The sequence below is a fragment of the Apium graveolens genome, chromosome 2, assembly GCF_009905375.1.
Source record: "Apium graveolens cultivar Ventura chromosome 2, ASM990537v1, whole genome shotgun sequence".
Taxonomy (NCBI): Eukaryota; Viridiplantae; Streptophyta; class Magnoliopsida; order Apiales; family Apiaceae; genus Apium; species Apium graveolens.
Genome location: NC_133648.1, coordinates 24,736,318 through 24,753,829, shown reverse-complemented (window position 1 = coordinate 24,753,829; position 17,512 = coordinate 24,736,318). Strand labels below are relative to the sequence as shown.

The window sequence follows — 17,512 nt, the reverse complement described above, 5'->3', positions numbered from 1 at the left end:
AATAAGGAGATAGTTTTCGAATCACAAAAATTTGGTATTTAAGACTTTGATCCGAATTTGATAATGTAACGTAACAAAAATTAAATTTGTTATTATTCGGATCGGAAATTTATGGACACAATCACAATTTGGACAGAAACTCAGAGATCAACATATGTACACTTCCGCATAAAAAACAAAATAAAACAGGCGTCATGTAAATTCGATCTAGTAAATTCACACGTCCCGAACTCCCCCAACTACTCCAGTTTACGGAGTTATATACATATACACGTATATACACGTACATTTTTCTGTATGTATGTATGTAAGTAGAGCATATATAAGTAGGTAAGAAAGGGGTGTAAAAATTGAGGCTCACTGCCGCAACTGCAGTCACTCCACTCAGTTTCTTTCATTTCCACCCAAATTAAAACCCTAATTTTGTAAGTTTCATCCTCCTCTTTCATTTTTACTATGACCCATCTTTGATTTTGATGTAAAGATTGTGTCTTTATAGCAATTTGTTATGACCCATCTTTGATTTTGATGTAAAGATTGTATCTTTAGATTAAATTGTGATGAAACACATTTGATTTTGATGTAAAGATTGTATTTTCATGTCAATTTGGTGTAAATATACCATCTTTCATGTCATGATTGCTCTATCTGTCACATTGTGTGTGAGTTTGTGCTACAGAGAATTGAGAATTGTAATTGTTGCTTATGATGTTCATATGTGATTTGGGTTGTTTGTGTTTGTGCTACCGAGCATTGTAATTGTTGCTTATGATGTTCATATATGATTGGGGTTGTTTGTGTTTGTATGTGTGTGTGTGTGTGCTACAGAGCATTGTAATTCTTTCTTATAATGTTCACATTTGACATGGGTTGTTTGATTATGTTATTTTGCTTATTAAAAATGTGATCTTTTCGGGAAATTGGGATAATTTATCTTCTGTTTGGTTATTTGAGCATTTAATTGCCATTGGAGCTAAAATCTTTGATTGATTTGTCACATAGTGTTTGTTGTGTCTAAGCTATAGAGAATTGTGATTCTTGCTTACTATGTTCATACGTGATTTGGGTTGTTCACTTAAATTGTTTTTCTTATTGATAATGTGATTTATCAGGAAATTCAGTATAATTATTTCTGTAGTATACATAGAAAACCTTGATTGTAATTGAATCCAGAGGACTGGAGTTGAAAGAAGTTATCATATGGCATGTTTTAAAAAACTATATTTGATTCATGACACTGGACATAATCTATGAAACTGCTTTTATCTGATATCTTAAAATCATTGCTTATTTTACAGATTCTGCAATGAGTAGTTCTGGGGAAGATACCGACATAAGTGATACTGAAATTGAGGAGTACCAAGAAAAATCTTATGAAGAGCTGAAAAACGGGGAGAAACGTGTGAAAACATCAGATACTACCTTTGCTTGCCCTTATTGTCCAAGTAAAAAAAGAAAGCGAGACTATCAGTACAGGGAACTGTTACAGCATGCTGGCGGTGTGGGCAAGGGCGGTTCAAAGCGAACTGCAAGGGACAAAGCAAACCATCTTGGATTGGCCAAATACTTGGAAGTTGATATGACTGATGCTTCTGGTCCATCCAAGGCCTTGGCTAAGGTTGATAGTCCTGCAGAGTTTGATGGTGATGACGTATATGTTTGGCCATGGTTGGGAATTGTAGTTAATATTCCAACTGAATTTAAGGATGGCCGATTTGTTGGGGGAAGTGGTTCTAAGCTAAGAGACCAACTAGCTGCCAGAGGTTTCAATCCCACAAGAGTTTCGCCTTTGTGGAACTATAGGGGTCACTCTGGCACTGCCATTGTTGAATTCAATAAGGATTGGTCTGGTTTCACTAATGCCATGGCATTTGAAAAGGCTTATGACGCTGATCATCATGGAAAAAAGGACTGGAAAGCGAAAGGTCAGAAGTCTGATATTTATGGATGGGTTGCACGTGCTGATGATTACAACCAAGGTGGCATTATTACGGATCATCTGCGTAAGATTGGAGACCTTAGGACCATTTCTGAAATTTTGGAAGACGAAGCTAACAGGACAAGTAAACTTGTATCGAACTTGGCAAACGTGATTGAGGTTAAGCAGAAGCATTTTGAAGAGATGCAAACCAAATATGCCGAGACCACCAACTCTTTGAACAAGTTAATTGAAGAAAAAGATAACCTTCATCAGTCATACAACGAAGGTTAGTTTTTTTGTTCTATGGTTTCTGTAAATAATCAGCAGATCTGGGTCTGGGAGGGTGAACTTATCGATCATAAGTTCACAACAAAGATAAACTTCTCCATTCATAGGGATACCCGCTGTATAATTTTGTGTTTTTGAATACATATTCAGTCTACCAAATTGGATTGGTTGAATACTTTATTTCTTATATAATATTGCATAATGCAGAGCTAAGGAAAATTCAGGACAACGCTCGACAACATTTCCAGAAAATTTTTAAGGACCATGAAAAGAATAAGCTGCTACTAGAAACTCAAAAGAAAGAACTTGAACTCCGGGGTCAAGAATTGGAGAAACGTGAGACCCAAAATGAATTTGAAAGGAAAAAGCTTTCCGAAGAGCTTGAAGAGGTTACTTTTTTTTTTGCCATTCTGTATTTTTGATTGAATTATTTTTTAAAAAAAAGTTGAACTGATTACTAAAACTCCTTTTACAATCAATATTTAGAAACTAGGTTCTAGTGTAATTTATGACTTGTGAAGCCTCTTGTGAACTTGTACATTATGTAAGTGAGTTAATTCCTTCATTCTTGAACCTAATAGGTTGATGATTTTCGAAGGGCTGAAAACCCATCATTTTCCTTGTCCGTAACGGCATTAGACTATGGTGTTACCTATTCATCAAGTTAAAAGGCTAAATAGGAATCCCAGGAATAGTAAAAGTCATTTCTAGCAGAAGATGTAGATTAACAGTTTTATCATCCTTCTAGAAGCAATTGCAGTTATTTAACTATTTAAGCATTCATGTGACACAGCATTCAAGACAATGACTTCCATTCAGAATGCTATGTTATATTTTGTTTTTGGTAATCATTTGATCCATGTATCTTCAGAATGCTGTGAGAAATAGTTCCTTGCAATTGGCAGCTGATGCTCAAAAGAGGGTTGACGAAAGTGTGATGAGATTGGCAGCAGATCATAAGGTGTGTGATTATCTATTTTGCTTTTGGTTACTTGCCGCAATAAGTCAATGTTCAGATATCGAAAACTTATGATTTTGAACTAACTTTTGATTTCAGACCCAGAAAGAAAATTTGGATAGGAGGCTGCTTCAACTGCAAACACAGCTGGATGCGAAACAAGCAGTTCAGCTAGAAATTGAGAAACTTAAAGGAAATTTAAATGTGATGAAGCACATGGTGGGAGATGATGGGGATTTGGAAGTTCTTAAAAAGGTGGACGATATACACAAATCCTTACGAGAAAAAGAAGGAGAATATGAAGATCTACAAGCACTGAACCAAGCTCTAATTATCAAAGAGCGCAAAAGCAATGACGAGCTGCAGGAAGCTCGCAAGGAATTGGTTACTGTAAGTTTGTCCGTTGTATTCTGTTTTTCTTTTATATTTTTTAATCATACCTGCTTCTGTTTGAAGGCCATAAACTATAGGCTTACTGTTAAAGTGAAGCTAAGTAGATCATATAATTGTAACTTGTACGAATTTTAGAGTATTGCAGCCGTGACATGCTTTGTAAAATAAAAACCATTGATATCTATATGCGGAGAAAATTATGATGACAATAAATGTGTGTATATACTATGTAGCCAGCTATGTTGACTAGTCGACTATATATCTGATGGTTATGGAAATATATTTTATAATCCTGACAAATAATATCATGAACTCGGAAATTTTGTAGGTTTGAATATATGTCTGTGTGTGTATTACTTTTGAGTAAGATCTTTTACTTTTTCTTTGAGTAGATTGCATTTTTATAATTTCTTCATGACAATAGATTTAACTTTGCTGTTTATGATGTTGTATATTTTAACATTTGTTAATTGTATAAATAACTATAATTACTATAGATAAAGAATTTCCTAATGGTAATAATATAATTATAATAAAGCATTTTGTATGTATATTAGTGTTGCTATAGCTGGGAAAAAAATTCTGAACATGACCCTGGCTTTCTTTGCTAGTTCTACATAACTAAAGAAGTATATGAAAACATATGTTTGATGAAGCTTTGTTTAGCATTTGGGAGCCTCGACTTTACGAGGGAAATTACTAATCTTATTGTTTTGCAGGCATTGTCAGAAATGTCAAAGTCTACTGATATTGGCGTGAAGAGAATGGGTGAGCTGGATAATAAACCTTTCCATGAGGCAATGAAGCGGAAATATGGTCAAGAAGAAGCAGAAGACAGAGCTTCTGAACTGTGCTCTATGTGGGAGGAACACCTCCGGGATCCTGATTGGCATCCATTAAGAGTAATCGAAGAAGGCGGTACGCATAAGGTGTGCACATTACATTCATTTCTATTTCAATAAAAGCAGGAAATATGTTGTACTGTTTATCTTGTTTTTGTAGAATATGTATTTTGTTTCATCTTTCAAGTTAGTTCATGGTTGTTAATATTTATAGGCAGTAGTAAATTGCACTTTAGTTTCAAATTAATTCAAATCCTTATACGTTGTTCCAGTACTTCTTGAAGTTGCATGCATTGTGTAGCTAACAAAGGACAACAACTGAAACACAATTAGCAGTTACAAGTGCCTTTAGATTGACTTTAAACGTTTAGCTTTTTATGAGTTATAGTTGAAAAGGTTGATGAATGTATAGTAAATTGAGAGAGCAGCAGAAATGCAGAATATCATCCACTCAAGTGCTCGGCAGCAAGTTCTTAAATTTGGAAATTAAGAGCTCCGGTCCCAGTCTACAGTTTATGTGCAGAACATGTAATCTCATGGTATTTACAAACAAAAAACAGTGCTGTATGTTAAAATTGGAATGTAAAGATGGTAGAATTAGACTGGCAAGACTATTGTTCGATCTGCTTTTGTAGTTTCTATTAAGTAACCGACGAACTGTATCCACACAATATTGGTAGAGCTTTAAAAGCCTCTGCATTCTTTTTTTTTTTTCATTTTAAACTTGGATATGCTATTTATTTGTTTAATGAACATATGGTTTCTTGGTTCAGGAAATAATTGATGATCAAGATGAAAGATTGAAAAGCTTGAAGAAAGAACTTGGTGAGGACGTGTACAAGGCAGTGACTGCAGCTCTGCGAGAGATAAACGAGTACAACCCAAGTGGGAGATACATCACATCAGAAGTGTGGAACTACAAGAAGGGTAGAAAAGCTACTTTACAAGAGGGAGCTGACTACTTACTTGAATTATGGAAAAATCGGATGGAAAAAGGGCTTTGTCCTCAACCTCTCTAGCCTGATGAAAGCTGTGATTCCGGGAAGAAATTTAAGCTCTGTGTGTATAAACTATCTGGCGGCCAATGGCCCGGGGTAAAACTATGATGTATGGATCTTTCTATCTAATGTACTTGTATGACTTCGAACTTGGTAGCTGTGTGTGTTTGTTCTTTATCAGTCAACTTAGATCTGGATGTAGGAGACAGTATCAAGCTGAAGAGCGAAATTCAGCAAAAATAATGGTTTGTTTCATATGCGCTTGCAATCTTTATATAATTTGCTACAAATCATATTTTTTTCCCATTTAATTGTTGAAGGCTAGACTCGTCTAACGCCTTTTAGAACACTGTAATTGGAAATTTCTATAGACAAACTAGTTAGAACTTGACATTGATCATTAAAAGAAGCATAATACAATGCATTGCTGATAATTTTGGAATTAAACTGTTTTCTATTTTTAGTTTGAAAAAATTAGCACTACTATTGTTTTTATTGTACATCTATTTGGTGAATATGATTCAAGTAATCATCTGTTTGCAGAGTTTCTTAGTTGAGGCTTTTTTTTCAACTACCGAAATGGCCTCTAGATGATGACATGTGTAAAAATGAGTGACTGAAGATGTATGGTGACAATAAAATCATGTTTATTGTTTTGGTAAGAGAAATTTATATCTAGAGTCATGGTGTTGTGCAGCCTGTTCATTCTGGCAAGTATGAGAGATCTTGCAGTATCTGCTCCAAAACTATTGAACAGGCAAACAATCCAAGGCCCCAAAGACCTAGGCGTGCTCTTGACATTGTTGTCTTGTTTCCCATGTTTTCGTAATTCCTTTGATACATTACATAAGCCATTGCTGGTGGAAGAATTCCGTACAAGATTGTCATACAGTAACCTCCCTGTTTCACATTAGAAAGCAAAGTTATAAGGGGAACTATGTGAAGACTTGTTTCAGGTTCAACAATAATATCCCAGCACTGAACTTGCAAACTATCAAAGAAAGTGATGCTTATATGTATGTACAATGTTTTTTATATACTATATACAATCAAACTCTGTGGTCTTCCATGTCAAAGGCTTCAGACTGGACAATGGTAAAGAATAGAGTGCAAATAAGAACATACTGCAATGTCTGTTGCGGCAGAGCATGCATCTGGAACTATCGTTGACACCAACAGGGTTGGTGCAACTACCATTAATGTTGCTGTGATGTTTGCCTTATTCTTCCCCCACCAGTTGTTTAGCCAAAGTTGTTTGCTTGTTTCCTGCTACACTTGTGCTTTTTATTTCAGTACTGGCAGGCTGTGTTTAAACTACAATACAATTTAGCTGGTCTAAGAATAACAAGTACATCATTAAGCACCTAACCGGAGTTGGTTCTGAGGGAGAACTTTTTGATAGCATACTGAGTTGTTCCTTGTAGAACTGAGAGAAGCTCAGAAGAGTCCCGATTATTGATGTTCCTATAGCTAGTAGTGAGAAGGCCTCTACCATAACTGAAACACCAGGCCATCTTACCCTATATTGAGCACAAAGGTTTATATATGTTAAGGATCAAGAATTTCGATGAATTGGAGTTCTTTAAGGAACAAGTACAATCATGAGGAAAAATTAAGCATCAAGTCACCTCATTAGCAATTCAACAGGATCAACAAACTGTTGAGCCTGTGATGAGAGGCCAAGCGCTATCGCATTCCAAACCAAAAATGCTAACAATGGGACTATACTTCCTAGCAAAAGAGAAGCCCTTATACGTTGTACATCCCCCTCTAAATATGCACAAAGAACTGCATACAAAGCTGTGTCATTGCCTTACCCTTTATAGAAACATTCAGCACCTTACACACACACAGCACACACACTCACCAGGTACAAGATCATGATAGACCAATGAAAAAATCATCACTGGAATCGTGGATGGAACTTTTGTCCAGTCTCCATTTTCCTCAAATCCTGACCATCCTCCAAATACTACTACCAGGACCTCAATCAAGGCAAGTAAACCTGTTTCATAAACTCTAACAGATCTTAACATAACTTACAAAAACTACCAGGATATTGATCCTGCCACACCAAGACACCATTAAGAAACACAAGTCAATAGAGTTACAAAGTTGTACCTATCATAGAAACAGTGAGCCACTGATTAACTTGATCAGTGGTACGTGTTCCGCCAACAGTAATGAGAGTACTGAAGATAGCAGTAAACAAGAAGGCTGAAGCTGACTCAGGGATATTTAATAAATGGTAAAGGATCTCCCCAGACTTAGAACTGTAAGCAATCATAGAAGTGTAACCTAAGAAAACATAGGTGACGGTAGCCAAGGAACCACCCCACTCTCCAAGTGATTCTTGTGCCATTGTTCTAATGGAGATCACCTCTAATTCATTCTCTTCACTCTTCTTCTTCAACTTTAGCAAACCAACATTGACTTCAACTAACAGAAGTGCTTCAATCAAAAGAAATGCCCAACATACAGTAATCGATATCGTACTCGGAACTAACCCCTGTTTGTCAAAGTAAGCTAATCATAAAAATGAGTAAACAAACATAATGATATATTTACAATCCATAAGGAGTGAGATGTTACAGCAAGAGAAGTTTTCTTAGGGAGAGTAAGTATTCCAGAACCAATGCTGGTGCCAATAATCAAAGCAACTGCACCAGCTATAGTTCCCTTCTTCGAAGAACCATATTGAGTCTCTTCTTTCAGTTCAGCAATCCATTTAAACTTTTTCTGTGGCTGCACAGCACAAACTTTCAAACTATGTGTTGATTTTTTTCGTCGTAAACTGCAGTAGACATAAGAATCAACACAGGCGCTGCAACATAACAGCAAAATCATATAAGCATCAGAGTTGCTAGTAAATTGAAACCAAGGTGAATTAAACTAGATTGTAAGAGTGAGGAGTTACATCATACATCCTGAAACTTGACTGATCTTTAATGTTCTGTCATAACATATAGTCCATAAATTCGATATTTTCTTCGAGTTTATATGATTCTTTGGATGAGGATGCAGAGAGGAAGGAATATACTGCAGATTCATGAAGGCAAACAAGAATCAGGATTTTGAAGTAATAGCTATATAGAATATTCAAGATTCCCAAATATCTTGGAAGTGGGGTCTTTTAAAGAAAATATGAACGGTGAGAATGAGCTTTCAACCAAAAGTAAGCAATGCCAAAGTGGTAGGACTGTGATTACTTAGAGATACGTCAATACTGTAACTTGTATACCACATGTTACTCAACTCTTTTCTTGATATTTCTGTGAACAGATACAAGATTGTTTTCTTGGGACTGCTACACTAGCCTAACTCCACGTATTGTCGGTTTTGGGTCGAGCGGTTCTGGGTCGAGACCAAGTTTGTTTTTGGGCATGCTATACTAATGGAGCAATCTGCGTATTGTCAAAAAAAAAACTAGCAATACTTGGGAAAACTCTCAACAGTAACTGCACAAGATTTGTCTAGGTTAAATCTCAAATTGGTCACTCAAATCATCTCTAGATATCAATATCTTGATCATTTTTATTGGGGTCTCGAATGCATCATTTTAGTAGCTAGTAATGACACTGCCGTTTATTTGACTAATTGACTTAACGGAGAACGTCAGGATGCTCCTGATGTGGCTTGAAGGTTGTACGCTGACCTGGGGTCATTAGACACATTTCATATTCATATGTATTGGCATTTGGCGTGTTAAACATTAAGTTTTTTTTTTCATTCTTTCATTTTCATTCGATTGAAAAAAGCCGTATTTTATTTTAAAAAACTCAATCTTTCTTTTAAAAATAAAAACAATCAAAAATCATTGAAAAGCCAAAATTTAATTTTTGTATACTTAATTGTAAATGTTTTTTCATCGTTGAACACGAAAGAAGTTATATATTACTTTAAAATATCAATCTTTCTTCTAAAAATTAAATGTATTAAAAATCTACTTATCAAAAATTAAGTTTTTATATTTTTAATTTTTTATCTATTTTTTCCGATAAACCCCAATCTTTTATTTTTTAATTGAATGAGTAATTTAGATGGAATCTCAATCTTTCTTTTAAAAGTTATAAATTTATAAAATAATTTTTATTTAAAAAATAAGCTTTTAATTTTACGTATAACTTCAAATCTTAGTTTTTATTTTAAAGTATACCAAATATATTTGTTTAAGAATCAAAATTTAAGTTTTTGTTTTCAAATTCCTTATCTTTCTTTCTGATCGAATAAAAACCATATTTAACTAAAATCTCAAACTTTCGTAAAATTTATAAAAAAATTAACATTTTCGCCACGGGATAACTTTTATTTTAAAATCAAGATTCATGTTTTTTTTAATTCTTTATCAATAATATTTCTTTTTTTTTGTTTGGACTGAATAATTAAAATTTACTTAAAATCAAACTAAACTCTAACTTCTTGAAAAAACATAACCCCAATCTTGTTTGTCAGATTGAAGCTCAGACAAAATTACTCAACGCCGTCAATTATGGAAGGAATAGAAACCAAAGTCTTCGAGCAAAAACACATGAGCTTACCTAACTCAGTAACACACAAAACTAACCTTGTATGGAAATTGATTTAAGTTTCACATGAAAGTACTTAAGGTCTAATCCGGTATATTGCAATTAGGAGTTTATCTCCAATTTCAAAATAAAGCTCGTGTTAGATTATAATGGATGTTTTTTTATTTACAGTGAAGAATATAAGTACACAACAACACACTGATTCATCAACCAAGTCATATCCACATATAATTTATCACAGTTTCTGTTAGGTCAAGACGGTCAAACAGTTAGTAAATTGGACTAATTAACGGGATTGTCATTATCATCAACTAAAATGGTACATTAGAGACCCCGATAAAAATGATGAAGATATTGATATATGGGTCTCACTTCGGTGACCAATTTGAAATTTAACCCGATTTGTCTAAAAAGAAAATCATATTTAGTACATTGATAACTTTAGTATTAGCTCATACCTTAGGTACTCTGGCAGTCTTTAGTTGATAATAATCAAGTTTAGAAACAAAAATTACGTATCAAGGTGAATTATAATTTCAATTTCATCACTAAATGTGACAGATCTTCAAACTATTTAGTTTAATTTCTATCCCTAAGTAGAAAATGGACCAAAATGTCATTTTTGAGTGTTAAATGACCCAAAATATCGCTTTTGAGAATAATGACCCGAAATGTCACTTCATAACGGCACTTCGTCTAGCGTTTTTTTTTTCAAAAATGAAAACGGTACATCGTGTACCGTTTTAGCACTTTATTCTTTTTATAATGTGCAAAACGTTAGTTGAAGTAGCGTTTTGCCTCCAAACGGTACATCATATAGCGTTTTGTACTAAAACGTTACTTTATCTACCGTTTTGCGCATATAAAAAAAATCAAAGTGCCAAAATGCTAGACAAAGTACCGTTTTGGGTCTTTTACATAAACGTTACACGTAGGGGTGAGCAACGGGTCAGAACCGGACCAAACCGAACCGGAACCGAAAGAACGGAGAACCGAAATAGGAATATTTTAAGAACCGAACCGGACCCGCTTATAAGTAAGAACCGAACCGGAACCGAACCGTAAATTTCGGTTTGGTTCGGTTCTTAACCGAAAGAACCGAATTTATTTTTTATTTCATATTTATTTATTTTTCATATTATTTATATTCTTACTTTTTAAATTTTGACTAGTTTTGATTATTTATTAAGGGTAACTTAGTAAAAGAAGATTTTTATTAATGGTGAATCATTTTGAATTCGATTACTTTCTAATATGTAAGAAGAAAAATATTCAAAACTCCATAAATATATAAGGAAACGAGTAATACAATAAAAATCATATTTTTCTTAAAATTTATTAAAGTATTATAAATAAGAAAACATATTACGTAATATATATACATATATTTATAAATATTTTTGTATTTATTCATTTTTATACGGTTCAGTTCGGTTCTTACGGTTCTAGTATGTTAAGAACCGAACCGAACCAAGAACCGAAATTTCTAGAAAAACAAGAACCGAACCGGACCCGAATTAGGTAAGAACCAAATCGGAACCACAATTTTTGATCGGTTCGGTTCGCTTCGGTTCCGAACCGAGAAATGCTCACTCCTAGTTATACGATGTACCGTTTTGAAGTGACATTTAGGATCTTTATTTTCAGAAATAATATTTTGGACCATTTTTAACCGCAAAGGGACATTTAGGGCCACCAAAATCAACTTATAATCAACTATTTGAATAACAAATACTGCAACTCTTCTAAACAAAGTATTTGTAGTTGAAGCTCCAGGTCCAGCTAATGAATTCAATAATTTATTTTCATTAACATATTACATGCAGAATACTAGCGTTGCATGATCTTCTTACAGAGTAGGAGGGTTACTTATTTGAACTTACTGAGATTGTTTCAATTTAATACAAAATTTATTCACGTCTTTTAAAAAAATGCAAACAATACTATTTTTTTGAATAAGTAACAAAAATATCAATATTAATATTAATAACCTTTATTAATGAGCGAAACCTCCTTTCAAGCGGTACTTGGTTTCACTTATTTTTTGGTACCACCGTCTTTTGATTTCACTTTTCATGATTCATATTATAACTCTAACATTGTATTATTATTACCCTTTTTTGATTCCTATATGACTTATAATTATATATATATATATTATTTTATTTTTACCCGTTTTTCTTTATTAAAATTTTTTTATGTGATACTTTATTTTCACATATTTTTTGGTTCTATGTTTTTTTGTTTTTATGATTTATGGTGTAACTCTAGGTATAATATTTTTATCCTTTTTAATTCCTGTATGACTTATAATTTTATATGTATTATTTTTACCCGTTTTTATTTATTAATAAACGAAACATATTCACTTATTTTTTAGTTCCACCACTTTTTGGTTTCACCTTTTATAACTCCAAGTGTATTATTTTTTTCCCTTTTTATTCCTATATGCCTTATAATTGTATATGTATTATTTTTACTCATTTTAAAATTTTTTATAAGCCATAATTTTTTATTATTTTTATAGGTTTGAATCCTATATCTAATTATATTTTAAAATAAATAAGTTCATAAATTGACTCGACTAAATAAGTTCCGAGAAATATAAACCACGACCAAGTAAATAGGCCATGTGTTTAAATTGAAATTTTTTAATTTAGAATTTTTTAATTTGTTGGTAGAATTCCATTTTAATAAAATGGTATGAATATTATAAAAAATTGTATTTTGGTTTCACCACTAGAAAATAATAAAATTGTTTAAACCGTAATATGACTACAATTTTATTTTCGTAGAACTCCAAATTATTTCTTGATAGGGTACTTGGTTCGGTTACGCGGTATTTTGATTTCACCCCATAGTTCTCTTTCATGTAGTGTTGTTTTTTTATCAAAATATAGATTGCAATTATATTATAATTACGACATTTCTATTTTTCGTAAAATTCTTTTTTATCTTTTATTAAAATAATAAAATGGAATCCTTTAAACAGTGTTATCTATACTCGAAACTATGTATAAATTGGTGTTAAAAGTACCAAAGTACCAAAGTACCAAATTTTGGTACTTACCTGACATAAGTTGACTTCTATTCTCTATAAATTTTGTTTTTAACACAAATCGACTTCCATTCTTTATAAATTTTATTTTCTTTGCAAACTACTAAGTAAATTGCTAACACGAATTGACTTATATTCTCGGTAAACTTTATTTATTTATAAATTATATTAAAAATTTATTAAGTTACGTTAAATTAAGTAAAATAATATATATATTTACTTTTATTTTGAAAAACTACTAACTGCAAAGTAAACTATTAACACGAATTGACTTATATTCTCTGTAAACTTTATTTTCTACTAGTTAGTGTCATTCCTAGTGCCAGTTTACTTTTAAATTGGATAATATTATTTTAAAAATAATTAAGTAATAGCAAATGACTTTAGTAACATTTAGTAACTTTCAAACTGAAAATTATTGATTTAACGATCGTATTTGTAACTGTCCATCACAACGTTTATTTACTTAAAATTAAAAAAACATAATTTAACAATACCAAATTTATGGACAATATTTAGATTATATTAAGTAATATTAAATTAAGTTTTCCATCAATTTTTATTTTCCATCAATTTTTATATTCCAACTAACAAAAATTAACTTCTACTCTCTGTAAATTTTATTTTCCATCAATTTTTATTTGTTGCTAAACATCCATGAACATCCAAGCGTCGGTTTACTTTAAAATAATCATATTAGTAAGTTAAAATGTCAGATTTGTATAAGTAAATAATTAGGTGCATGCATAACTAGAATTGTACGGTGAAATTTTATAGTTATATTTAACATTGATTTTTTAACTACATATTTTAACAACATTTTATCTATTATATTTAGATCTATATTTTGCACGGATTATGAGCTTCAGTTTTATGCAAATAATAACATGATATTATTATTATTTTTAATTTCGGACTCGTGCTTCGCACGAGTTACCAACTAGTAAACTATAAACTACAGAGTAAAGAAGAAAGGGAGAGATTTACTTCTTCTGTGATTGTTCGAGTACAAATGACTAGGCAAAACTTCTATTTACAGAGCTTTATCAACTATACTAAAAAAACCCAGGTTAACAAAATCTTGATTTTAGTGACAAACTTCCAATATTAAATTAAGTCTTTCTTGATAAGTATCGCGAGTCTTCCTTAGTATATATCACGAGTCTTCCTTAGTAAGATTTGACAATCATTATTATACACCCCCCCTATTGTCAAATGTGAGTATCTCAAAGATTGGCTGCCTCGTTAAAACCTTGCAAGGAAAAACCTGGTGGGATAAAAACTTTGACGAAGAAAAAAAGTACGGTCTCCCCCTAAATAAAATATCTCACATATTGACATCTTGATATAATATATTCTTCAATCTTCGCATTCCGATGTTATTTCGTAGCTTTTCAAATGTTGATGTCGGTAGTGACTTTGTAAGTATATCCGCTAGATTATCACATGATCGAACTTGTTGTACCTCAATATCTCCATTCTCTTGTAATTCGTGAGTGTAGAAGAATTTTGGTAAGATGTGTTTTGTTAGATCTCCCTTGATATATCCTTCCTTTAACTGTTTAATGCAAGCTGAATTATCTTCAAACGAAATAGTGGGGTTGTCTGTAATATTTGATATTCCACATGAATGCCGAATATGTTGGATTATGGATCGTAGCCAGACACATTCCCTACTTGCTTCATGGATTGCTAGTAATTCTGTGTGATTTGATGAAGTTGCAACCATGGTCTGTTTTGTAGATTATCAAGAGATAGTAGTACCACAATATGTGAATAAGTAACCTGTCTGTGATCGTCCAACATGAGGATCTGACAAGTATCCAGCATCTGCATATCCAACCAGTTGTGATTTCGAATTATTTGGAAAGAATAATCCAAGATCAATTATCCCGCGAAGATATCTCAATATATGCTTTATTCCATCCAATATCTTTTAGTTGGATCTGAACTGAATCTTGCTAATAGATTCACGGCAAAAGCAATATCAGGTCGTGTGTTGTTTGCGAGGTACATAAGAGCGCCAATTGCACTGAGATATGGAACTTCTGGTCCAAGTGAATCTTCATCTTCTTTTCTGGGACGAAATGGATTCTTTTCAACTTCAAGTGACCGAACCACCCTTGGTGTAGTTAGAGGATGAGATTTGTCCATGTAAAATCGATCAAGAACTTTTATGTGTAGGTTGATTGGTGAACAAATATTCCTGAAAATAAGTGTTCCACCTGTAAACCTAAACAGAACTTTATCTTTCCAAGATCTTTCATCTCAAACTCATTTTTCAAATAATTAGCAGCATTAGTAATATCTTCAGAAGTAGGGCTGTAATTCGAGCCGAGTCGAGCCGAGTTCGAGTTTTTAATAGTCGAGTTCGAGCTTTTTTTTATCAAGTCGAGTCGAGCCTGAAAATAATCGAGTCTGAATTGTGTGTTCGAGCTCGGCTCGAGTAATACACGAGCCGAGTTCGAGCAGTTCGCGAGTTTTCGAACTTAACGAGTTTTTAACGAGTTTTCGAGTTTAACGAGTTTTTAACGAGTTTTCGAGTTTATCGAGTTTTTTCACATATTTTCGAGTTATCGAGTCCTTATCGAGTTTATCGAGTCTACGAGTTTATCGAGTTTTTAACATGTTTTCAAGTTACCGGGTTCTTATCGAGTTATTCGAGTTTTATTTTTACCTTCGTAAAAATATATCTTTTTTGAAATTTTGACTTATAATTTAAAAACATTAGTTTCAGTATTAATAACAATAAATAAATGTTCAAAATAACATACATGTGTTCTGAGATAAATTTAACAACATATTCAAATACATGTATAAAGTAGAAAACAAATAACAACAACTTTGTTAGTATAATTAGGGCTGTCAAAAAAATTCGAAAAATCCGATATTCGTCCGAAAAATCCGCATTCGTATCCGAAATAAAGCGGATATTATCCGTATCCGAAATAAAGCGGATATTATCCGTATTCGAATCCGACGATTGCGGATACGGATACAGATATAGGCATATTCGTATCCGATAATATCCGTATCCGATAAATATATTTTATATTTAAATATTTAAATAATTTAAAAATATATTATATTAAATTTATAATATATTTATGTGTATATAAATATATACATATATATATATAAGGATATATTATATATTATGTTTGTAAAATTTTATAGACATGGAGAAAAAAATCATTTGAGTTCAACAATTTAAAGATAACGATTATATTGAAAAGATAAATAAAAAATTAATTTAAAAAAAATTAAAAATATGATTAAATCACTTTATCTCTTATTTTAATTTTTAAAAATGAATTTTTAATTTTTAATATATTTTTTCTAATTTTTTTTCATTTTTTTTAAAATTTTAATTAGAAAATAAAAAATCTGATTTAAAATCGGATTCGGATCCGGATATTATCCGTATCCGGATAGTATCCGTCGGATCCGGATCCGGATATAATTCTTTAAATATTTTCGGATTCGGATACGGATACGGATATGAATTTTCGGATTCGGATCCGGATACGGATATAGGCAGATCCGTATCCGAATTATCCGTTTGACAGTCCTAAGTATAATTTTTCAAATCATCTATTTTAATAATTTTGTTTAACTCTATCTTCATATTTCTTAAAAATGTACTTATTTTTCTATATTGTATATTGTAGATCTTATATATATGATAAAAAAAGTAAAGTGATAATTTTATTATTGTTGGGACTCGGGGGAGAAAAGTAATTTTTATCTTTTTTAAAACAAAAGTACGCAATAGACATTAAATCATTAATAAATAACAATTATAAAAATAGTAATTTTAATTAATAGCAATACATCATAATAAAACTTTTTTTGGTGTAATTTATATCATAGTTGTATAATATACCTATTAACTTATCACTATATTATAAATTTAGATCTAATTAGTTGACATCTCAATTAGAATTTAGAAAACTATCAAAAGTATGAATCAAATTTATAATAAAATATTAATATAGTAGTAATACATTATTACTATAAAGGACCGTTAGATTTTGAAATAAATGATAACTTTTAAAACTAAAATAAAGGAATACTCTATAGATTCATGATTTAAACAAAAAAATAGAAACCCTATATTGAATAGATTATTTGATGTAAAATTCGTAACTGTCCTTTTTATTTTAAAATAAAATCAAACGAAACTCGATAACAATTTTACTTGCTTCAACTCCAACTTGATTCTTTTTTGTTTTACTCTTTCAAATTAATAAATTCTTATTTTTCTATAAAATATTAATAATTGATGCAATACAAATCTAATTCAGTTGAAAAAAAAATTAGTTTTGAAACAAAATAAATGTTACATGAAAAATTGATAGACTAAAAATGTGACCATAAATTTTTACTTCAAAAAATTTAGTATGACAAGAAATCCGAGTCAACAAGTATTTATAAATGATACGCTAGAATGAAATTAAAATATTTTTTTAATAATCATTCAAGCCCTATTTTGTGTACAATAGCAATAAAGAAGGCTTTATAATGT

At 31.7% G+C, this 17,512-nt stretch overlaps 2 protein-coding genes across 5 annotated transcripts; one reads left to right on the top strand and one right to left on the bottom strand.

Annotated features, from left to right (window-relative positions):
• Positions 1-268: 268 nt before the first annotated feature.
• Positions 269-5,655, top strand: LOC141707135 (protein INVOLVED IN DE NOVO 2-like). Its single transcript, XM_074510151.1, has 7 exons — positions 269-425; positions 1,299-2,207; positions 2,417-2,598; positions 3,081-3,170; positions 3,267-3,557; positions 4,280-4,489; positions 5,176-5,655. Exons 2-7 carry the CDS (start codon positions 1,307-1,309, stop codon positions 5,419-5,421), a joined length of 1,920 nt encoding a protein of 639 aa, XP_074366252.1. The 5' UTR covers positions 269-425; positions 1,299-1,306; the 3' UTR covers positions 5,422-5,655.
• Positions 5,656-5,671: 16 nt separating this feature from the next.
• LOC141707136 (uncharacterized) lies at positions 5,672-8,489 on the bottom strand. 4 transcript variants are annotated; one of them, XM_074510153.1, is made up of 8 exons: positions 8,318-8,489; positions 7,993-8,224; positions 7,522-7,909; positions 7,268-7,405; positions 7,029-7,188; positions 6,770-6,920; positions 6,526-6,666; positions 5,672-6,300 (listed from the first exon to the last, which is right to left on the bottom strand). In XM_074510153.1, the coding sequence occupies exons 1-8, from the start codon at positions 8,449-8,451 to the stop codon at positions 6,103-6,105; spliced, it is 1,542 nt and encodes a 513-aa protein (XP_074366254.1). In that variant the 5' UTR covers positions 8,452-8,489; the 3' UTR covers positions 5,672-6,102. The 4 variants fall into 4 exon arrangements, 2 of the variants coding, with proteins under 2 accessions (XP_074366254.1, XP_074366253.1); XM_074510152.1 differs by having other exon boundaries at positions 5,673-6,300; positions 6,526-6,669; positions 8,318-8,488; XR_012569003.1 differs by having other exon boundaries at positions 6,161-6,300; positions 6,526-6,669; positions 6,765-6,920.
• Positions 8,490-17,512: the final 9,023 nt, after the last annotated feature.

What these genes read in the sequence shown, in the direction of transcription:
- LOC141707135 (XM_074510151.1), top strand. Translation starts at nt 1,307, where the DNA reads ATGAGTAGTTCTGGGGAAGATACCGACATAAGTGATACTGAAATTGAG. An exon ending in TTTCCGAAGAGCTTGAAGAG is followed by an intron (nt 2,599 to 3,080) that starts GTTACTTTTTTT and finishes ATGTATCTTCAG; the next exon opens with AATGCTGTGAGAAATAGTTC. An exon ending in CTCGCAAGGAATTGGTTACT is followed by an intron (nt 3,558 to 4,279) that starts GTAAGTTTGTCC and finishes ATTGTTTTGCAG; the next exon opens with GCATTGTCAGAAATGTCAAA.
- LOC141707136 (XM_074510152.1), bottom strand. Translation starts at nt 8,451, where the DNA reads ATGAATCTGCAGTATATTCCTTCCTCTCTGCATCCTCATCCAAAGAAT. An exon ending in CAAGTTTCAGGATGTATGAT is followed by an intron (nt 8,225 to 8,317) that starts GTAACTCCTCAC and finishes GTTATGTTGCAG; the next exon opens with CGCCTGTGTTGATTCTTATG. An exon ending in CCTGTTGAATTGCTAATGAG is followed by an intron (nt 6,921 to 7,028) that starts GTGACTTGATGC and finishes TGCTCAATATAG; the next exon opens with GGTAAGATGGCCTGGTGTTT.